Raw genomic sequence first — 24,143 nt, forward strand, 5'->3', positions numbered from 1 at the left:
AGCACGCAACCTGCCGAGCCCTCAGCGTGTCCTTCCCACCGTCTGCGGTACAGAGTGGAGTTTGCCCGGGGAGCTCCGCCAGCCGCTGGCGGGCCGGTGTCTGTCCTGTGCGCGCCCCGCCGCCCCCAGCTCAGGTACCGCTACGCGCCGGGCTTCCGACCACCCCCACGCACGGTGCTTTCTGGGTCGTAGCTCTGGGGTCATTTAGAGCAGGGACCCAAGTGTTTATTCGCACAAGATACCTAGGGCCCTCCCACACCCGTCCTCCCCACACTTGCTAGCCCATCTGTACGTTCTCAAAGAGAACTGAATTTTACGACCTGAGAGCCGCGACCAACACGAGCAAGGGGCCCCTGGCGAGCCCGAACTTTGGAGGTGGGTTTTCTGCCACCCGACGGCTCTCGGCACGGAGAAACCCGCCCTCACGCTCGGCCTGCTTGGCTTTGGATGGTATAGACTGCAGGTCCCAAACACACACTCATCCATTAAACTGAACTTCAAATGACAGTTTTTAGTTGTGCCTTTATTTTACCTTAGTCATTAAAAATGGACTTGTTTTAAAGAGCCTATAAAGGGAGTGACCACCCACTAATGTGGGGTCTAAGTCGCCCCTCTCGGCATGGTATTTTTGTCTTTAAAAAGCAGAACTCCTCATAGGAATCTTACGGAGCACACCGTAGTTACAAGAACGTCAGATGTAATGATGCGTACAGTCTAAGCGAGACAGGGTGACTAAGAATTTACACAATGTGGAAATATACACGTGAAAAGTCAGCCACGTGGACAGATGCATGCAGCGGGAAGATGGGGGGTCGAGGGCCCGGGTGCAGCACAACACTGCGTTTAAGAGTCAGTACCTGCCGCTGACGGATACGAGTGTTCCACACATCTAGATGCGCGAGAGGAAACGCGGCCTGCTACAATGTACGTCAAGCAAGTGGGTCTGGGCCCTTTTTTGTGATAACGCCCACAAAAAATAGTCCATGGGGAACCCCATGCAGGTAACAGGAAGCACTGGTTATTTATTCTAGCTGGACTTTTGGAACATGTTTAACTTTTGCCATTAATAGCTATAAAAGAACATTTTTTCCTTTTGCTATTTTCCAAAGTGACATGCACACAGAATGGGGAAATTGAGGGTTGCTTGACCTAACAGTGATAGCTGAGATACTCTTAAATTAGAAGTGTCTAATTACATATTTCAGTCACACACTTAACATAAAACATGGATCATCTACACTTTGAGCCAGAAGGTAGAGGAAGTGACATCTGAATCCTGTGGCTTCCCACCTCTGTCCTAAAGAAAGAAACTGATGTGACTGCCTGGCATTGACCAAAGCAGGCAGTACCTTGACTCTGCAGAGAACATCCAAAACAGAAGAAACGCCCTTCTTTCTCTAGGCCTTTGGAGAAACGTGACCAAGATCATCAATTATCCAAGGTTCCTGTTGAGCAGTGGTCTTTTTGCATGTACTGTCTAGAGAAGTAACCAAATGAGAACTTCCTCATGAGTGCTGACCTGGAATACACTTATTAGCAGATCAGGAACCCTGCAGAGCAGCTCAGGCTTATAGTTTCCTGTGTACCCCCAATTCACCCTTTTTCCAACTATAATGGCGGATACACTGGGATGGACGTGGCCATGCCTGACAACTTACGCTTAAAGATCCTCTTAAGATTTCTCTACTTGAGTAGAAACCCTTCCAGAAAAAGTTGGCAGGTTCTATGAACCTAGAGACAAGACTTAACTTCCCTCTGAATGCTCAAATTCTAAGTTCCTTTTGGGGAAAGAGCATTAAAAATAACTTGAAAATCTATTTTACTGGCAACTTAGAATGCAAAGTATTTTATTTTTTAAACTTCTGTATGTGAAAACAAAACAGCCTAGGTTAAGTAATAAAGTTTTCCACAGCTGAATGTGCTCGTCTGGAGCTCCGTTTTTCTGCGTGAAGTACAAAAACAACTTCCTAAGACTCCTAGGCGGGAAAACTACTGTTTGGATGATCTGTGATTAGATGAGCTGATAAATCTCAGTTGGTAACATCCCTTTTTTATTCCTTGGTAAGGGTTTCAAAAATTCTAGCACAGATACATTTTTCTAGTCTTACACAGACAACTTCATTCCAAAAGTCTCCTGAGAGGCATATACCATGTACAGGAATCCATCTTCGTCCTTCTCGCTTTCGTACACCTCACAAATCGGTGTGGACACACTCACCATGCTATGTCCGTTCACTAACAGGAAGAAGGCTTGGTTAGCATTGAGCTGTAAGCGCCTTCTGTTGAAAGAAAAGAGAGGAAGAAACACTGATACATCGGTGCACAGGGAGAATGTGTACAAATACCACCCACCCTGGTCAACATAAAAGGAGCAAGATGGTGTAAATGCTCCTTCTGGCACATGACGTACATGCCTTCCTGACAAGGTCTGAGTATTTCTCACGAAGCACAGGCTGTCTTCTGTGACGACACACGTGAGTGGTGGTCCTGACAACCCCCGGCAGACCATACTCCCTGCATGGCCACAGTTCACCATGTGATCTACAAACTGCCATCTAAGGAGGCGTACCCTCCCTTTTATCAAACACCTACTCTTTCATTAACTTTGCGTAGGTTTTTATCAGAACTAGATTGAAGATTTAGCTGTAAGCCTGATAAAGAATGACACATTAGGAGTTCCCACCGTGACACAGCAGGTTAAGAATCCAACCGTAGTGAACCAGAGTCCTGTGGAGGCGTGGCTTCATTCCTTGGCCTAGCACAGTGGGCTAAAGGATCTGGCACAGGTCGCAGCTGCTGCACACGTTGCAACTATGACTCAGATTCAGTTTCTGACCCGGGGAACTTGCACACATAGAGGGGGTGCAGCCTTTCTTAAAATCAAAGGGAGTTCCCATCATAGCTCAGTGGAAACAAATCTGACTAGGAACCATGAGAGTGCAGGTTCAGTCCCTGGCCTCGCTCAGTGGGTTCAGGATCCAACACTGCCGAGAGGTGTGGTGCAGGTCGCAGATGCGGCTTGGATGCCGGGTGGCTACAGCCAGCAGCTGCAGCTCTGACTCAACCTCTAGCCTGGGAACCTGATATGCCAGGGTATCGCCCTAAAAGGCAAAAAAAAAAAAAAAAGAGTTCCTGTGGTGGTTCGGCGGAAATGAATCTGACAGAGGGTCAATCTCTAGCCTCACTCAGCGCGTTGAGGATCCAGCGTTGCTGTGAGGTGTGGTGGAGGTCACAAATGCAGCTTGGATCTGATGATGCTGTGGCTGTGGTGTAGGCCGGCAGCTACAGCTCTGATTCGACCCCTAGCCTGGGAACCTCCATATGCCGAGGGTGCAGCCCTAAAAAGACCAAAAAAAAAAAAAGAGAGAAAGGAATAAAGAAAGAAATGTTGCCTGAAGAAAAAGAGTCGTGAAATACCTAATTATCTTGATGAGCTCACTCATGTTGACATGATCAGGCACCAGGAATTTTGTTTTATCCAGGACTGGAAGCTGCTTCTCACCTTTGTATCGTTCTATTATTACCTAGAAAAGAAGCCAGAAAAGTGATTTAAAAATAGCTATTAATGGAGTTCTCCTTGTGGCTCAGCAGAAATGAACCCAACTAGTACCCAGGAGGATGCAGGTTTGACCCCTGGCCCCACTTAGTGGGTTAAGAATCCAGTGTTGCCATGAGTTGTGCTGTAGGTTGCAGGCACGGCTTGGATCTGGCGTTGCTGCGGCTGTGGTGTAAGCTGGCAGCTATAGCTCCAATCTGCAGTTCCCTGGCTTGGGAACTTTCATGTGCCACACTTGCAGCCCCCCACCCCCGCCCCAAAAAAGTCGGGGGGGAAGGAGAGTTCTCTTGGGGCACAGTGGGTTAAGGATCCTGCTCTGTCACTGTAGTGGCTTGGTGCAGTTTCAATCCCTGGCCAGGGTACTTCCACATGCCACAGGTGTGGCCACACAAAAACACAGTAAAATAGATAGAGATAAAACACTTCCTATGTTGTAACTGGCACATGCAAAAAATGGGGTTTACAACAGCATATTTGTTCGCTTCCTCAATTGTGAAGACTGCTCCCTGATCAGCTTAGACGCCAAGCCTTATAAAATACAGTGCCCAAGAAATGCCATGGCTGCCTTCAGGGAGGGAAGCAGGGTAGCTACAAGGTAGGGAAAGAAACTTTGCTATGTGTTGTGTTATTTGGAACTATGAAAACGTACTACTGAGTTTAAAAAAAAAAAAGACCCCCAAGCCTTGTAAGAGCAGAGAGGATGGGTACCTGCTTTAAATGTAAAGATGCGAATCTATGCCAATTCTACTACCATTTCCTATGATGTGATAGGAGGGGTTTTTTTTTCTCTTTTTTTGGCTGCTCAACATGTGGAAGTTCCTGGCCAAGGATCCGAACCCCAGCAGTGAAAACATCAGGCCTCTCCCTGCTGAGCCCCAGAGGAACTCGGACAAGAGCCTTTCAATAAAAGTGTAAATAAGATCTTAACTATAGTAAAGAGTAAATACGAAGTAAATATTTGACGAGCAGAGACCATGATTAGCTGGTTCTAAAGACAAATTTCACTGCAGAAAGACTTGAAGTTTTTTTTGTCTTTTTGCCATTTCTTGGGCCGCTTCCATGGCATATGGAGGTTCCCAGGCTAGGGGTCCAATCGGAGCTATAGCTGCTAGCCTACGCCAGAGCCACAGCAACTGGGGAACCGAGCCACATCTGCGACCTGCACCACAGCTCATGGCAACGCCAGCTCCTTAACTCACCGAGCAACGCCAGGGATCGAACCCGCAATCTCATGGTTCCTAGTCGGATTCGTTAACTACTGAGCCACGATGGGAACTCTGAAGAAAGTTTTAAAAGAATCTTTTTTTCCCTGCATAGTTCAAGATTCTGTATTATGATATGAAATAAACCTATTAGCTCCTTGCCATACTTCCTCCTTTCCATAAAGGAAAAAACTACTTTTTTTCTCTAGTTCTTTTTTTTTTTTTGCTTTTTAGGGCGACACTTGTGGCACATGGAGGTTTCCCAGGCTAGGGGTCCAATCAGAGCTACAGCCGACAGCCTACACCAGGGCCACAGCAACACAGAACCAGAGCCGTGTCTGCTCATGACAACGCTGGTTCCTTAACCCACTGAGCGAGGCCATAGATTGAACTGGCAACCTCATGGTTCCAAGTCGGATTCGTTTCTGCTGCAGCTTGCCGGGAACTCCTCCCAAATGCTTTTACTTTTGCTTTTTTCTCTAGTTCTGAGCCACTGTAAAAACTGTGGCCACAGGCTGGGGCCTCCCTCTGAGCCTCCTTATTACCTATTTACTGAGAACCACAGACCGCCTTCCCCACGGACAGCACCTCCACCCTGTCTCAGTATCTGAAATTCTAAGACAGGAACGGGAACCCTTTAGAAGAAGGGGAAATGCGTGTACGTATGTCGTTCCACGCTATGGGGCCTACATGAGGTTCTGGGCAAGGCCAAGGCAACCTGTCATCACCCTCCTTGGCAAGACCAATGGCTTTATCTATGAGGTATGTTTAGAACATAATACCTACAAGTAGAATGTGACTTCTGTTAAAAAAAAAAAAAAATCTGAAACCACCAGCAGAATAAAATGACTGTATGCAGATATTCACATTTCAAAAGGAGGCTGTGGAACCAATACTGGCAGACTGTTAGGCTGCATGTTTGTTTCCAAAGGCAAGTACCTGCCAGCAAACAGACACAGCAATACTCATAAAGGGAAGGAAACGACCCTGAAGGCTCAGCCCCAGGCCGTATGTTGACCCTAAGAGCAAAGACAGAGTGAAACCTGCAACCAGACCAATGAACACAGAGAACATGAACTTTAAGTACAGGATCCTATGGTCATGACGTTGCTGAGCAAACCTGTGCTATTTCCCTTTCCATGTACCTCACAACCCCAACCCCACACGTCTTCCAGCTGCTTTCCTGCACTTTGGTAAGAGATGATTAGTCAGAAAGCCAAATATGGGGAGTTCCCGTCGTGGCACGGTGGAAATGAATCCGACTAGTATTCATGAGGTTGTGCGTTCAATCCCTGGCCTCACTCAGTGGATTAAGGATTCGGCGTTGCTGAGAGCTGTAGTGTAGGTCTCAGATGAGGCTCGGATCTGGTGTGGCTGTGGCATGGACCCCTAGCCTGGGAATCTGCATATGCCACGGGTGTAGCCCTAAAAAGCAAAAAAAAAAAAAAAAAAGCCAAATATGAACGCTTCTGCAGAATTAAGCAGCAAAGTTCCTTTCTCAGTGGTCTGTAAAAATGATGTATTATGCAGTTATTTCCAACAAGCACATGGATGGGATTCTCTTCCCATTCTACAGATGAGGATATGGCAGCTCCTCTCAGAATTTTAGTAACTAACCCAAGAGCATTTAGTAATCTTGAACCTAAGACCTGAACTCAGCCTCTGTGTGAGGCCAAAGGCTCCCTTTGACCTTTTCTCTCTCGAACAAGTGCCTCAGCAGAAACCTAAGGATCCAGGATCCAGGACGTCGTTGGCTGGACACGGCCATAGCAGGTGAGGCCCCTACGTATGACTAGGGCAGCATCCTTCCTCCATCTCCTGCTAAGAAACCAAAATTAAGGAGAGACTTCTTCCTCTGGGGCATCAAAGTCGGACAGCCTGGAATCACAATTAAATCTTGAGAGCTACTGATTTTTCCCACAGCAGTCGTCTCAGCTTCCTAAGAGGGTGGATGTCATCTTCCATGGATAAAACAGCAACACATCTAGCCCCTCTACCCCTTTCTCCCCAGTAAATACATTTGATTTGTGAAGTGCGTAACATTAAGGCAGCAAATTCAGACTTACGAGGAACAAGAATGTGTGATTGAGAACTAGAGATTAAGACAGCACCTCTCCAGGTCCTGAAACGGACACACCAGGGCTACATGTCTGAGAATTCCTGTAGAGACCACCGGGAGGGAGCCGCACAAAGCAGCACTGTGCCAAAGGCGTACTTAAGCAGTCAGGGTACATTAACACCGACTAGAACAGACGACCTACCGGGATTTTGGTAGGATGCTGCTCTCGGATGAGCCGGACATCTTCTACTCTCTGTTCTGCAAAGACAGAAAGAAACATACGCGTTACTGCTCCCCCCACACAAAAGCAGCTTCTTTCCTGTATGGCTGCTGATGACCTCCATACCTGAGTCCACCTGGCCTTAGCTGTAGCAGAACCAATCAGTAAAGACATCTTTCCCAGAACTGAGAGAAACCAAACGCCAACACACTTCCTATCTGGCAGAGGTTGGCATCTAAGTCCAAAGGCAGCGTGCATGGAAACCAGCTTGTAATTAAAGGCAGTACGACCGAAGAGCAGGAGTACAGAAGACTTCGTTTCAAAGGTTGGGGACCCCAGATTCAGTCAGGTATACTCGGCAGCTTAACTGCATGGCATTACCAATCCTTCCTTCAGCGACTCCTATGCCCATCAATTTGTGAATTACCCACAGGTTAAGTTGGTAGAGAAATCCAAAATACACTACAGGCTTCCAATGCAATTTTCTCTTATCACTTCAAGCTTTTTAGTGATATAGTGCTTTTAAAAAATGGCCCAAGAGAAAAGAATATTAAAAAAAAACAAACCCTATTAAATAGTTTTTGCTTGGGCAGCATCCCAAGTAGTAATGGCTTAGCAGTAATGACCCCAACGAGCATCCGAACCCAACTAGTGTCCATGAGGACTTGGGTTCGATCCCTGGCCCTGCTCAGTGGTTAAAGGATCTGGCATTGCTCTGAGCTGTGATACAGGTCCCAGACGTGGCTCGGAGCCCATGTTGCTGTGGCTGTGGTATAGGCCGGCAGCTGAGATCTGACTTGACCCCTAGCCTGGAAACTTCCATATGCCATGGGTGCAGCCCTAAAAAGCAAAAAATAAAAAAAAGTTTTTGCTCAATGCCCCAAGAAAAGTTTCCAGCATCAAGTCTACTGTTGAATATGTTGTTAAACTCTCAGGATTCTCTGCTTTAATACACTCACTTTATATTTGCAACAACTACACTAGGTTCTCTGAGGAATATAGTAAAAAAAAAAAAAGCCAAGTACAGTTCTCATTTGACAATGTAACTGGAATTAGGTCATGTATAAAGCAAAATATAAATATATGATTAAGATGGTGTTAATTAAAGCCTTCCAACAAAAAACTAACAAAATCACCTTGAAGAATCCTTGCTATGGTAGAATTCATTCTCATGGTTATTTGCAAATAAATGATCATGTTGTGAACTTTCCAAGAAAGTGCATATAGGAGTTCCCATTGTGGTGCAGAGGAAACGAATCTGACTAGGTACCATAAGGTTGCAGGTTCAATCCCCAGCCTTGCTCAGTGGGTTAAGGATCCGGCGTTGCTATGAGCTATGGTGTAGGTCGCAGATGCAGCTGGGATCTGGTGTTGCTGTGGCTGTGGTGCAGGCTAGCAGCTGTAGCTCGGATTCCACCCCTAGCCTGGGAACCTCCATGTGCTGCCCTAACCCTAACCCCTTACCCTAACCCTGAAAAGCAAAAAAAAAAAAAAAGGAGAAGAAGAACAAAGTGCACACACTGGTGGCTCCGGAGAAAAAATACTGTGACTTACACAGACATCAATTTATTCTAATGTTGCCAACTTTGTTTGGATTGGGGGGGGGGCGGGGCTGTGTTTTCTTATTTTCCTATGTTTTTCTAAGTTGATGGCAGAAAAACCAAGACTCATCTCTGATGCTAATAAAGGCCCCCAAACTGTGCTCTGATAGGCCCATAAACGTATCTTTCAGGAAAAATTTTTCCTGGAGTTACTGCTGTGGTGCAGTGGGTTGAGAATCTGACTGCAGAGGTTCTAGTTGCTGTGGAGGCATGGGTTCGATACCCCGCCTAGCACAGTGGGTTGAAAGGTACAGCACAGGTCACAGCTACAGCTTGGATTCAATCCCTGGCCCAGGAACTCCATATGCCACAAGTGTTGGCATTCAAATAAGGAAAGAAAAAGAAAAATGTTTTCAGACTCACCATGCATACTGAAGTTCTTGGGCCTGGCACTGAATCTGAGCCACCACCACAACCTACACCACAGCCTTTGGCAACACCAGATCGTTAACCAGCTGTGCTGGGCGGGGGATCACATCTGCACCACATCAGACAATGCCAGATTCTTAACCCAATGTGCCACAGTGGGAACTCCTTTTACCTCCTCTAACCTCCTCCCCAGCTAGAGGTCCCATCAGAGCTACAGCTGCCGGCCTACACCACAGCAACTTGGGATCCAAGCCGTGGCTGTGACCTACACCCCAGCTTGTGGCAATACTGTATCCTTAACCCACGGAGGGAGGCCAGGAATCAACCTGAATCCTCAAGGATACTAGTCAGGTCCATAAACGGCTGTGCCACAAAAGGAACACCTAAAAAATGTTCTTAAAAATAGGAATTTTATTTTTTCGGAGTTCCCATCATGGTTCAGTGGTTAACAAATCCAACTAGGCACCATGAGGTTGTGGGTTCGATCCCTGGCCTTGCTTGGCTTAAGGATCTGCTGTTGCCATGAGCTGTGGTGTAGGTCACAGAGGCGGCTTGGATCCCACGTTGCTGTGGCTGTGGTGTAGGCCAGCGGCAACAGCTCCGATTTGACCCCTAGCCTAGGAACCTCCATATGCTGTGAGTAAAATTTTATTTTTTCAATAGTGGTTGCCAAACAATTATGCTTTACTTTCATCATTCCTTTTACATGTACTATTTCCTACTAGACATATTTTTGGTTGTTTTAAAATTTTTTTTAATTTTGTTTTTTATGGAAGTATAGATTTATAATGCTGTATTAAAGACACAGCCCAAATCAGGTATATAGCAGTGATTCAGTTATGATATATATACACATATATATAAAATATATACATACACACAAACACATACTTTTCCAGATTCTCTTCCCTTATAAATTACTGAAGAATATTAAATATATTTCCCCTGTGCTAAAAGACAGTAGGTCCTTTTGTTTGGATTTTTAAAAACCATTTCAGTGACATTCTTCATAAAACCCACAGAATTAATTCCCATGTTCCAATCTGAACACAGAGGTTCTAATTCTACTTTCCCATCAGTTTCTTTTTTTTCGTCTTTTTAGAGCTACACTCACAGCACATCTAAGACCAAATAGATATTTGTTATATATCTCAGGATCACAAGTGAGAACCACTAGGTTAACTTCACTAATAATAGTAGTTAGATTTATCTTTAATCTCATGTATTGAATAGAAATATGTACTGTAGGTATCCATGAATGTTTGTCTTTGTAACAAAATGTGTTTATATGTAGAATGTCGTAGAAGGAGATTTAGAAATGTTGGATGGGGGAGCTCCCGTAGTGGCACAGCGGAAACGAACCCAACTAGGAACCATGAGGTTGCGGGTTGGATTCCTGGCCTTGCTCTGTAGGTCAAGGATCTGACATTGCCACGAACTGTGGTATAGGTCACAGACGCAGCTCGGATTCTGGCACTGCTGTGGCTGTGGTGTGGGCCGGCAGCTCTAACTCCAACTGGACCCCTAAGCCTGGGGACTTGCATATGACTCAGGTTCCCCGCCCCCCACCCCCCCCAAAAAAAAACCCAGGAAAATAAGGTCTAAAATAGATATAAATACCTAACAATAATTATTTTAAATATCAATGGATTAAATAAATGCTCCAATCAAAACACACAGAGTGGGAGACTGGATAAAAAACACAAGCCTACAACATGATGCCTGTAAGAGATGCACTTTAGGACAAAGGACACACACAGACTGAAAATAAGGGGACTGGGAGTTCCCATCATGGCGCAGTGGTTAACGAATCCGACTAGGAACCATGAGGTTGCGGGTTCGATCCCTGCCCTTGCTCGGTGGGTTAACGATCCAGCGTTGCTGTGAGCTGTGGTGTAGGCCGCAGACATGGCTCAGATCTGACGTTGCTGTGGCTCTGGAGTAGGCTGGCAGCTACAGCTCCGATTCGACCCCTAGCCTGGGAACCTCCATATGCTGCGAGAGCGGCCCAAGAAATGGCAAAAAGACAAAAAAAAAGAAAAGAAAAGAAGGGGACTGAAAAAGATACCTCAGGCAAACATAAACAACAAGAAAGCTGGGGTCGCTATACTCATGAGACAAAATACTTTAAAACAAAGACCAAAAAGATAAAGAATGACACTATAAAATGATAAAAGGTCCCTACAAGAAGAGACTATCACAATCAACATATATGCACCCAATAGAGTAAGAGCACCCAAAACCTGAAACAAATACTAGCAGACATAATAAAGGAATACAGTAATAGCAGGAGAACTTGACACTCCACTCACATCAAAGGACAAATCTGGACAGAAAATCAACAGCACACAGATCCTAAATGACACAAGAGAAACAGGTAGGCCTAACTTCTATTTTCAACAATGATGACAACAAAAAAATCAAAAAAACAGAGAGTTTCTGTTATGGCACTGCAGAAATGAATCTGACTAGAATCGGTGAAGACGAGGGTTCAATCCCTGGCCTCACGCAGTGGGTTAAGGATCCAATGTTGTTGTGAGCTGCAGTGCAGGTCAAAGATATGGCTCAGATTCCTGCAGCTGTAGCTCTTTTGACCCCTAGCCTGGGAACTTCCATATGCCATAGGTGCAGCCCTAAAAAGCAAAAAACAGAATACACATTATTTTCAAGTGCACACAGGGAGTTCTCTTGTGGCAGTGGGTTAAAGATTCTGCTTGTCTGTGTGGTGTTGCCAGTTTGATCCCCAACCTGGCAGAGTGGGTTTAAGGATCCAGCTGCAGCTGTGGTATTGCCTCAGCTATGGCGTAGGTCACATATGCAGCTCAGATTTGATCCTTGGCCTGGGAACTTACATATGCTGTGGGTGCAGATGAAAAAGGAAAAAGGGAAAAAAATGATCTGGTATTCACTTGTCAGCTTGGGTCAATGCCCAGGAACTTCCAAATGTGCTGCAAGTACAGCCAAAACAAAACAAACAAGTGCACACAGAACATTCTCTACGACTGACCATATCCTAGGGCATAACACAAGGCTCAACAAATTTAAGGGAACAGAAATTATGTCAAGCATCCCTTTTCCTTTGTCTTTTTAGGGCCACACCCACGGCATATGGATGTTCCCAGGCTAGTGGTTGAAGTGGAGCTGTAGCCACCGGCCTACACTAAAGCAACACTCAGATCCAGCCGCATCTGGGACCTACACCACAGCTCATAGCAATGCCAGATCCTTAACCCACTGAGTGAGGGCAGGGATCAAACCCGAGCCCTCATGGATACTAGTCAGGTTCATTACTGCTCAGCCATGACAGGCGTTCCCTTGATCAAGCATCTTTTCTAACCACAAAGGCATGAAAATAGAAATCAACCAGATAAAAAGAAATGAGAAAAAAAAAAAAAGACTACAGACACTAAACAACATGCTACTAAAAAACCAATATGGAGCTCCCTGGTGGCTCAGTGGGTTAAGGATCCAGCATTGTCACTACTGTGCTCAGGTTCTAACTCTGGCCCCATCGAACTTTCAAATGCTTTAGCCAAAAAAACTGAAACTTAAGGGAAAAAACCAACAATGTGTTAACAAGGAAATCAAATAGTATATATAAAAATGCCTTGAGACAAATGACCATGAAAACATACAAAATCTATGGGATTCGAGAGTTCCCACCATGGTGCAGTGGAAACGAACCCGAGAACCTGACTAGGAACCATGAGGTTGCGGGTTTGATCCCTGGCCTCCCTCAGTGGGTTAAGGATCCGGCGTTGCCATGAGCTGTGGTGTAGGTCGCAGACACAGCTCAGATCCTGAGTTGCTGTGGCGCAGGCCATAGCTCCAGATTTGACTCCTAGCCTGGGAACCGCCATATGCTGGGAGTGCGGCCCCAAAAAGCAAAATCCATGGGATGCAGCAAAAGCAGTTCTTAAAGGGACGTGCATAACAATACAGGCATTCCTCAAAAAACAAGAAAAATCTCAAAAAACTAAAAAACAAGAAAATTAACCTAAAACAAACAAGAATTAGAAAAAGAACAAAACCTAAGGTTAGCAGAAGGAAAGAAAAAAGATCAGAGAGTAAAGAGATTTTAAAATAGATAAAAATCAAAATCAATAAAACCAAGAGCTGGTTCTTTTCTCTCTTTTTTTTTTTTTTTTTTGTCTGTCTTTTCTAGGGCAGCACCCACGGCACATGGAGGTTCCCAGGCTAGGCGTCTAATCAGAGCTATAGCCACCGGCCTACTCCAGAGCCACAGCAACGCCAGATCCAAGCCACGTCTGCAACCTACACCACAGCTCACTGCAAGGCCAGATCCTTAGTCCACTGAGCAAGGCCAGGGATCGAACCCGAAACCCTCATGGTTCCTAGTCGGATTCGTTAATCACTGAGCCATGACAGGAACGCCAAGAGCTGGTTCTTTGAAAGGGTAAACAAACCTCTAGCCAGGCTCACCAAGAAGAAAAGCGGACCCATATATAAAAAGAGAAATAAATCGAGAATAACTCATAGAGCAGAAATACAAAAAAACCATCAGAGAGGAGTTTCCTGGTCAGTTGGTTAAGGATCCAATGTCGTCACAGCTGTGGCGCGGGCTCAATCCCTGGTCTAAGAACTTCTGCATGCTGTGGGCATGGCCCGCAAAAAACCACCCCCCCCCAAAAAAAATAAAAGAATAACTAATGGGAGTTCCCATTGTGGCTCATCAGGTTAAGAACCCAACTAGCATCCATGAGGAGGCAGGTTCAATTCCTAGCCTTGCTCAGAGGGTTAAGGATCCTGCGTTGCCATGAGCTGTGATGTAGGCTGCAGACAAAGCTCAGATCCTGAGCTGTTGTGGCATAGGCTGGCAGCCATAGCTCCAATTTGATTCTAGCCTGGGAGCTTCCAAATGCCACAGGTGTGACCAAAAAAGAAAAAAAAAATATTAGGACTGATAAACAAATTCAGCAAAGTAACAGGATACAAGATTGACACATACAGTATTCCTGCTGTGGCACAAGGGGACGGGTGGCATCTTGGAAGCTCTGGGACACAGGTTCAACCCCCAGCCTGGCAGAGTGGGTTAAGGATCTAGCACTGCCACAGCTGCAGCTCAGGTGGCAGGTGCAGTTCGGATCTAATCCCTGCCCCAGAAACACCACATGCCACAAGGAGGTCAAAAATGGAAGAAAACAAAAAAGGTTAATATACAGATATTAACTGCATTTCTTTACACTAACAATGAAGTATCAGAAAGGGAATGTAAAAAAAAAAAATCACATTAAAAAAAAGTAACATAGGAATAAATCTGACCAAGGAGGTGAAAGACTTACATGCTGAGAACTTCCAAACATTAATATAGGAAACTGAAGATGATTCAAAGAAATGGAAAACTATCTTGTGATCTTGAATTGGGATTAGTACTGTTAAACTGGTCCTAGTACCCAAAGCAAACTACAGATTTAATGGGATCCCTACCAAATTACCCAAGACAGTTTCCACAGAACTAGAATAAGTCATCCTAAAATCTGCATGTAACCACGAAAAATCCAGAATTGCCGAAGCAATCCTGAAGACAAAGAACAAAACAAAGCAGAAGGCATAACCCTCCCAGACTTGAGACAATACTACAAAGCTACAGTCATCAAAACAGCGAGGTATTGGCACAAAAACAGGTATATGAATCAATGGAACAGAACAGAAAGCCCAGAAATAAATTCACACACCTACGGCCAACTAATCTTAGACCAAGAAAGCAAGAATATCCAATGAAGACAAGACTGTCTAGTCTCTTCAGTAAGTTATCTTGGGAAAGCTGGACATTCACACGTCAATCAACAGAAGTTGTTAGGACACTCCCTCATCACATACACAAAATAAAATGGCTCAAAGCCTTAAATGTAAGACAGGACAATATAAAACTCTTAAAAGACAAAACATTCTCATATAAATCACACCAATGTTTTCTTAGCTTACTCTCCCAAGGAAATAGAAACAAAAGCAAAAACAAACAAATGGGACCAAATCAAATTTATAAGCTTTTACACAGCAAATGAAACCATAAACAGAAAGACAACCTACAGACTGGGAGAAAATATCTGCAAATGACGGCACCACCAAGATATTAATTTCCAAAATAGACAAACAGCCCCTATAGCTCAGTATCAAAAAAAAAAAAAAATCAAAAAAGGGCAGAAGAAACAGACAATTCTCCAAAGAAGGAGGACATCCAGATGGCCGATGGGCACATGAAATGATGCACCATATCACTATCAGAGAAATGCAAACCAAAACTACAATGAGATACCAACTCACACCAGTCAGTATGGCCATTAAAAAGTCATCAAAAAAGGTCATAATAAATGCTGGAGAGGAGTTCCTGCTGTGGCTCAGTGGTTTAAGAACCCGACTAGCATCCTTGAGGATGCAGGCTTGATCCCTGGCTCACTCAGTGGGTTAAGAATCCAACGCTGTCATGAGCAGTGGTGTGAGTCACAGACGGGGCTCGGACCCAGCATTGCTGAGGCTGTGGGTAGGGCAGCAGCTGCAGCTCAATTCGACCTCTAGCCTGGGAACTCTATATGCTGCAGATGCAGCCCTAAAAAGATAGATAATAACTAGACAAAGAAATAAATGTTGGAAAAGGTGTGGAAAAAAGGGTACCCTCCTATACTATAGCAGGAACTGTAAATTGGTGCAGCCACCATGGAAAAACAGTACAGCGGTTCCTAAAAAATAAAAATAAAAACATAGTTGCCATAGAATCCAGCAATCCTACCACTGGGCATACACCCAGGCATAAATATAATTCACAAAGACACAGGCACACCTATGGTCACAGCAGTACTATTTACACTAACCAAGACATGAAAGCAACCTAAATGACCATCAACAGATTAAGGGATCAAGAAGATGTGGTGTGTACACACACACACACACACACACACACACACACACACACACACAGGAATACTACTCAGCCATGAAAAGAATGAAGTCATAAAGACAAACACCATATTTGATATCACTTATATATGGAATCTAAAATATGACACAGGAGTTCCCGTCGTGGTGCAGTGGTTAACGAATCTGACTAGGAACCATGAGGTTGTGGGTTTGATCCCTGGCCTTGGTCAGTGGGTTAAGGATCCGTGAGCTGTGGTGTGGGTTGCGTTGCTGTGGCTATGGTGTAGGCTGGAAGCTGTAGCTCTGATTTGACCCCTAGCCTGGGGACCTCCATATGCCATGGGTGCAGTCCTAAAAAAAATAAAAATAAAAAATAAATTTAAAAAGTAAAAGCTTATCATAACAAATTTAAAAGGTGGAGTTCCCACTGTGGCACTGATAGCATCTCTGCAGCACTAGGACACAGGTTTGATTCCCACCCCAGCACAGTGGGTTAAAGGAACCAGACGGCCACAGCTGTGGGGTAGGTGCCAACTGTGGCTCAGATCTGATCTCCTGCCCAGGAACTCCATATGCTGAGGAGCAACCAAAAATGAAAAATAAAATAAATAACAGGTAAAGAAATCATTTACGCCAAAGTGGGAAAGTTGTTTTTTTTTTTTTTTGGTCTTTTTAGGGTCGTACCCTCAGCACATGGAAGTTCCCAAGCTAGGGGCCGAATCAGAGCTGTAGCTGCCAGCCTACACCACAGCCACAGCAACACCATGTCCAAGCCACGCCTGCAACCTACGCCACCGCTCACGGCAACACCAGACCCTTAACCTACTGAGCAAGGCCAGGGATCAAAACCATGTCCTTGTGGATACCAGTTCGGTTTATTAACCACTGAGTCAAGACGAGAACTCCAAAAAGTGGGAGAGATTTTTGAACACAAGGAAAACAAGTTTATTGTGATAACTGAAGAGAAAACAAAATGTTTTCTAAATATGAGGCTCAAAGTCAAACTATAACGTCGTAAGTTTCCTTTTTTTTTTTTTTTTGTCTTTTCTAGGGCCGCACCCTTGGCACATGGAGGTTCCCAGGCTAGGGGTGGAATCCGAGCTGTAGCCACCAACCTACACCACAGCCACAGCAACACCAGACTGGAGCTGCGTCTGTGACCTACACCACAGCTGACAGCAACGCCGGATCCTTAACCCACTGAGCAAGGCCAGGGATCGAACCTGCAACCTCATGGTTCCTAGTTGGATTCGTTAACCACTGAGCTATGACAAGAATTCCCTAAGTTTTCTTTACTTTGATTTATCCCCAAAATATGGTCCAAAAAGGAAGGTAAAAATAGTTATTTTTTTAAAGGTGGGAAAAATTAGGACAAGTGACTTTCTTACAGTGAAAACAGTACCTAAGTCCCATAAGCATCTCTTTAGTGTCCTGGCCGGCTGCAATGAAAGTCCAGTGGTGAGCCTGGAATAATTAAGTATATATGATACATGCTGATGCTTCACTCTTTGTGAGTGGAAGGTTATTTTCAGAGGCTAAAGTTAGTATATTTAATGAAAGCATTACCAATACTACAGATCAAAGGCACATGAGAGCAATTATCTTAATTATTTTATTAATGCTGTGATCATCTATTTATTATTTGCCTTATCTTTTTTCTTGAACCTGGGGCATATGAAATTTCCTGGGCCATGGACCAAATCCATGCCAGAGCAACAACCCAAGCCACTGCAGTGCCAAGGGCAGATCCGCTGCAGCATAAGAGAATTCTATCATTTGCCTTTCTCAAGAGATTGCCTCTGGCAGTCAAGGATCCAGCTTTAGTCGTGTCCGTACCCCCCACAGGGCTCAGGCTTGTGCAAAGATGATATACTTGCCCAGATTCCTCATCCAGGAATAAGGGAAAAAAACTCCTTTCTTTTTAGGGCCACACCGCAGCACATGGAAGTTCCCAGGCTAGGGGTCAAATCAGAGCTACAGCTGCCAGCCTACACCACAGCCACAGAAAGACCAGATTTGAGCTGCATCTGCAACCTACACCGCAGCTTGCAACAACGCTGAATTCTTAACCCATGGAGTCTGGGATTGAACCCGTATCCTCAAGCATACTAGTCAGGTTCTTAAGATGCTGCTGAGCCACAAAAGGAACTCCCTAAAAACTCTTATAAGCCTCACAAACTGAAGATTGTGAAGTGTCTTTTGCAAAGTTCCTTTGAGATTCCCTGAGGCATTTAAAGTAAAACATACATACATTTTCCAGGACTTAGTTCAAACAGGAGCCTAATATTTTCCCCAATCCTCCTATAAACCATAAACATCCCCTGCAGCAATGAGTGATACAGCTCAAGTTCATGGAGTGCTAACTTGGATCTTGGCATAAAGCTTACTCTCCAGTCTAGCTAAAAGTAGCTGGAGTGAAGAACCCACAACCTGTCTCTGAGGATGCAGGCTCAATCCCTGGCTCAGTGAGTTAAGGACCTGGCAGTGCCACAGCTGCGGCATAGGTTGCAGAGCAGCTCCTATTCAATCCCTGGCCCAGCAACTTTCATATGCCACAGGTGTGATTAAAAAAAAAAAAAAAAGCAGGTGGAGCTATTTATTCTAGACCACTACGTTCACTTCTGAAGCATGGAGACCGTTATTACTGGTAGTGAAGCTTAAGATCTAGGTTTAATATTGAGTCTCCGCAGAATGGTGTCTAGAAGACAGATATGTTATTAAACAAACTGGAGCAACCCTAAAAGAAAATGGAATGAAATTATGGTAATTGAGAAGACTGAATCCAAAATAATTTGCTCTGGAATTCCCATTGTGGCGCAGTGGTTAACAAATCTGACTGGGAACCATGAGGTTGCAGGTTCGATCCCTGGCCTTGCTCAGTGGGTTAAGGATCCGGCGTTGCTGCGAGCTGTGGTGTAGGTCACAGATGCGGCTCGGATACCACATCACTGTGGCTGTGGTGTAGGCCGGTAGCAACAGCTCCGATTAGACCCCTAACCTGGGAATCTCCATGTGCCATGGGAGCGGCCCTAGAAAAGGCAAAAAAGACAAAAAAAAAAAGAAAGAAAAAACAAAATAATTTGCTCAACTGCAACTTTTGAAGTTTATAAAATTTTTCAAAACATTTGCAAGAACACACGATGCCTCTTGACTCAGTGTTGGTCACTTCATGTATTGGAAATGACGGCTACCTACTGGAGGACTCAAGAATTAACATCAGAACGCTACAAGTCCAGCCTCTGCCACTAGGTGGACCATGATCTTCCCCTCTCAGGGCCCCACCCAGTTGCTTTGGCTACAAAAGGAAGTAGTTGTTTAGGGTAAGCCCAAAATCCACCCTTACGACCCCTCTCCACCTTGGTAGAATATATCACAGCAAAGCTACATGCACTTTTAATTAAGCTGTATTGCTCAAGCGAACGTTACAACCTAAGCTCAAGCTTAGGTTATACAAAAAAGGAATCTCCAAAGAACTGATTTCTCTCACTTACTCTGCTACAAACCTCTGAAATGTTCACTGCTCATTACCATAACCCAAAGCAAGGAAAGGCAGTAGCCATTAAATGATGGTTTTTTTTCCTTCCTTTTTTTTTTTTTTTTTTTGGCTGCCCCTTCAGAAAGTTCCCAGGCCAGGGATCAAACGTGCTCCATGGTATCGACCCAAGCCACAGCAATAACAATGCATCAATGGATCCTTAACCCACTGAGCTACCAGGGAACTCCTGTTAGCACTTTTCTGCAAAATGACTATTTAAAAGCCCATTAAAAAGGTTGGGGCGGAGTTCATGGCGCAGTGGTTAACAAATCCAACTACGAACCACGAGGTTGTGGGTTCGATCCCTGGCCTTGATCAGTGAGTTAAGGATTCGGGTGTTGCCATAAGCCGCAGTGTACGTCGCAGATGAGGCTCAGATCCCCGGATCCAGCATTGCCTCTGGCTCTGATGTAGGCCGGTGGCTACAGCTCCCATTAGACCCCTAGCCTGAGAACCTCCACATGCTGCGAGTGCGGCCCTAGAAAAGGCAAAAAGACCAAAAAAAAAAAAAAAAAAGGCTGGGGCAGGAGTTCTTCAGGCAATCAAAAAAGGGAGGGGGGATAATCCTAGAGTTCATCACAAGAAGAAAATTTTCCTTTTTAATTTTATCTATGAGAAGATGGATGCTAGCTGAACCTATTATAGTAGTTATTTCTCAACACATGTAAACCAAACCATTACGCTGTATACATTAAATTTTCACAGTGATAAATGTCATTTCTCAGAGTAGGAAAAGGGAAAAAAGACAAGACTGGGGGGGGGAAAAGGATGGGTGGGAGGAAAGGTGAACCAAGAGGGAAGCCCACAAATACAGTATATGTAAGATACCCAAACAGAGGAAAAAAAAGAGGGCATTCCTGCCAGGTGATCCTCGGGGTTACAGCTCCCGGTGAAGTGCTTCTAATTCATTATTTTATTCTCATTCCCACTCTTAATTCTAGTTATTCTCACTTTTCCTACTCTTATTATCCACTCTTCTTCAGAGATTTTTCTAGATAGCCTAAAAATATGCTAAGCAAAAAAAAAAGGAACTACAGGAATTTCTCTTGTGGTGCTGGGTGTTAAGGATCTGGTGTTGCCACAGCTGTGGTAGAGGTTCAATCCCTGCCCAGGAACTTGCACATGCTGTGGGTGTAGCCAAAAAAAGAAGGAAAAAAAAAAGGTAGAGGTTCAGCCATGCACAATGGGCATCTTCCCCATACTAATGTCCCCAGTTAACTTTCAATGCCAGTGTCAGTGAGGAAGGAAGCCAGATACCATGGCAAATCTACTCCAAGTGGTGCCTTCAGGACTGCACAAAAAATAATATTCACGAATGTCTGCTTAGTTGGCGAAAGTCACTAAAGAGAAAATTTCTTCAAAAAAACAAACAACAACACAACCCCGTCTCAGTCTTGTAACCAATCAACTGCCTCAAGAGGCTGAAAGGCTACCCTGGGCAGGTGCAGGTCAGGGTGAATCTCATTTACTGGAGCTTCTCAGGCACAAGAAATGAAGTCATTATCCATCATTATCTCGTTATCAATAATGAGATCGACAAAACCATCTCCAAGCTCAAGGGAACGCTCAGCTCTTGAGAATCTGGGCAAGTGGACCATCGCAGAGGAGCAGTATCGCTGCTCAAGATCCTACAGCAGATTAGATTAGGGCAGGAAACTCACGGCGACGGCAGGAAGGAAGGCTGGTCCCGCCCGACTCCACCTGGCTTCCCAGAGCTGCTACAAACAAGCCCCACACACGGACATCCAGGGACGCCGCGGTGTTATCGCAGAACTGACCCCACGTGCTTAAAAGGAGGAGTAAGTATTGCACTGGTATGACTCCCCATCACTTCCTTCCCATGGCTCTGTGCGCAGGAGTAAATACTGCGATGGCATTGCTACTTTTAGTGTCCATCGAGGGCCTGTAACCTAAGTGGCGATTCTAGCCTGAACCGGGAGAGGACAGCTTCGCTGCGGTGTCACAGAATGCTGTCTGTCGCGAGCCAGTTAGAAAAGCCACCCACCCTGGCTCGGGGGCCACAAACAGGATCAAGTCGGGGCTGCCCGGGAAGGGGCGGGCGCGAGGACGGCGGCCTCGGAGTCGCTCCTCTCCGCCGAGGCCCTGATGTACTCAGGTTCCACGCGCGACCCTCACCTGAAGGGGCGACTCAGCAGGAGACGACTTCCTTGCACACTCGGTGCCACCACTTCAGAGTACGGGTGCCAGCCGGGGCCCGGGCCAGCCTCCCCCACAAGACGACCCTCCCGGGCACGGCGCGGCCTGGTCGTAGGGGCCGTCAAGGGCCGGAGGGCCGAAGTGGGTGCGTGTCACAGGCTGCCCGGGGCCAAAAGGTGATTCAGCAGCGCCGCGTCTCGGCGCCCTCGGCCCCGGGCCCCAGGCCCCGCCGCCCCGCCGCTCCTCGGCCCCCAGGCCGGGCCCTCCGGCCGTCCCCGCCTCAGCCCCGCAACCCTCGGCGCCCGCTTCGGCCCCCCAGCGCCCCGAGGCCCGGCAGCCCTCGGCCGGTCTCCGCCTCCGGAGCCCCCCCAGCCCCCGGCCTTCTGTCGGCGGCCGGCCCGCGGCACCCACCGAAGGTTCGGCGCTGTTTGAAGGTTTTCTCGGACGGCATGTCGCGGCAGGCTGGGCGGCGGCGAAGCGGAGTATCCTGCGATTCCAAGAGGCGGTGGCAGCGGCGGCGGCTCCGACACTGGCGACAGCAGCTTCTCTTGTGTCTCCTCAGCCCGTAGCCGCGTCAGGTGACCCGCGCGGCGTCCCGGGAGGCGGGGCAAGGGGCGGGCCGCCGCCGCCGCCATGGCGGGTGTGGCGGAAGGGGGCCGTGCGAGTCGCCTGGGGAAGGGGCGAGGCGCGGGCGCGGTGGGGAGCGTCCCGTGCGCATGCGTACGCGCCGGCCGTGGGAGCGGGGACGGACGCGCGCCCCGCGAACACGCGCGGTGTTGGCCCTTCTGTTCCTGCGGGGATCACTGCCGAGAAAAATGTCTCCCCCTGGAAATAAGGGAGCGTTGTGCCCCTGCCTCTTGAGAGCGCATGTCTAGGAGCTGCTGGTTCTTTCTTTGCCGCTGGCTTTCCTCATCAAGCACATCGCAGTTTTCTTTTCTTCTTAAAGGAAACTGTCCACTTAAAGACACACATTGTTCCAACTACGAAAAGAACCACAGCGGCATTATTTCAGGTTATGGTCAGTGGAGTCCGGCCTTGGAGCCGGTGATTTCTGGATGCCCCAGAGCGCTGGGATTTCTGTTGTCAAGTAAGTAAGCCATTGGCAGTACCTGCACTGACCAGGCAACGTTCATTGCCTTTCACTCACCTCTGTGGCTATTTTTTTTTTTTTGTCTTTTTGCCATTTCTTGGGCGGCTCCTGGGGCATATGGAGGTCCCCAGGCTAGGGGTCCAATCGGAGCTGTACCCGCCGGCCTACACCACAGCCACAGCAACCCGGGATCCAGATCCGCGTCTGCGACCTACACCGCAGGTCACGGCAACGCCGAATCCTTAACCCACGGAGCAAAGCCAGGGATCGAACCCGCAACCTCATGGTTCCTAGTCGGATTCGTTAACCACTGCGCCACGGAGGGAACTCCTCACCTGTGTTGCATTGAAGGACGATTTCCCAGTTACCTTGAATAAGTAACCATTTCCTGGGTCTCAGCGTCATTTGCAAAAGGGCAACAATATTTTTAAAATTCCCAAGTGTTTTCTAAGAAGCAAATAAAAGTGGCGCGGTAAAATATAGATGACTATCAACATTTAGTTATCAAATTGTTATTGCCCATCTCAAACGGCTGATAAATATATATCTATGTGGAGTTCCCGTCGTGGTGCAATGGTTAACGAATCCGACTAGGAACCATGAGGTTGCGGGTTCCGTCCCTGCCCTTGCTCAGTGGGTTAACGATCCGGCGTTGCCGTGAGCTGTGGTGTAGGTTGCAGACGCGGCTCGGATCCCGCGTTGCTGTGGCTCTGGCGTAGGCCGGTGGCTACAGCTCCGATTTGACCCCTAGCCTGGGAACCTCCATATGCCGCAGGGAGTGGCCCAAGAAATAGCAAATGTACAATGTGTGTTTGACAGGCCACAAACAGCCTATTTTAGTCGGTGTAGACCTAGCTCATACATAAGCCAGAATGACTTCCCTATATCTCAATATGTTAAAATGTTTTTTTGCTTTCTGGTGTTTTTTGTTTTTTTTTTTTGTCTTTTGTCCTTTTTAGGGCCACACCCAAGGCATATGGAGGTTCCCAGGCTGGGGTCTAATCCGAGCTGTGGCTGCCGGCCTACACCACAGCTCACGGCAACGCCAGATCCTTAACCCATTGGGTTAAGGCCAGGGATGGAACCCACAATCTCATGGTTCCTAGTTGGATTCATTTCCACTGCCCTCTACGGAAACTCCTAAAAATGTCTTTCATGAACACTTAATACTTCTTCTTTTTCTTTATTGGCCATGCTCATGGCAAATGGAAGTTCCTGGGCCAGGGATCGAATCCAGGAATCAAACCAGCGCCACCACAGAGACAACACCAGATCATTAACGTGCTATGCCACATCAGGAACTTTTAATATCTAATGTTTTGAAAGTATTTTAACCTCTTTGAATTTGTAAAAGCCTTTCTAGTAATACCTGTTTGATATAGTAATTGGATTGTGCTAATAGACATTTATTATATAAACATACTAAAATGTATTTCTCGAAGTGGTTTCAATGCAGTTGGAATTTCTTTCTTTATAGA

General features: G+C 46.2%; 1 protein-coding gene across 1 annotated transcript; it reads right to left on the reverse strand.

Annotated features, from left to right (window-relative positions):
• Positions 1 to 502: 502 nt before the first annotated feature.
• Positions 503 to 22,152, reverse strand: MAP1LC3B (microtubule associated protein 1 light chain 3 beta). The gene is made up of 4 exons (XM_047791868.1): positions 21,987 to 22,152; positions 7,020 to 7,075; positions 3,418 to 3,524; positions 503 to 2,279 (listed from the first exon to the last, which is right to left on the reverse strand). Exons 1-4 carry the CDS (start codon positions 22,024 to 22,026, stop codon positions 2,105 to 2,107), a joined length of 378 nt encoding a protein of 125 aa, XP_047647824.1. The 5' UTR covers positions 22,027 to 22,152; the 3' UTR covers positions 503 to 2,104.
• Positions 22,153 to 24,143: the final 1,991 nt, after the last annotated feature.

Source organism: Phacochoerus africanus, chromosome 8 (assembly GCF_016906955.1).
Source record: "Phacochoerus africanus isolate WHEZ1 chromosome 8, ROS_Pafr_v1, whole genome shotgun sequence".
In the NCBI taxonomy this organism is placed as follows: Eukaryota; Metazoa; Chordata; class Mammalia; order Artiodactyla; family Suidae; genus Phacochoerus; species Phacochoerus africanus.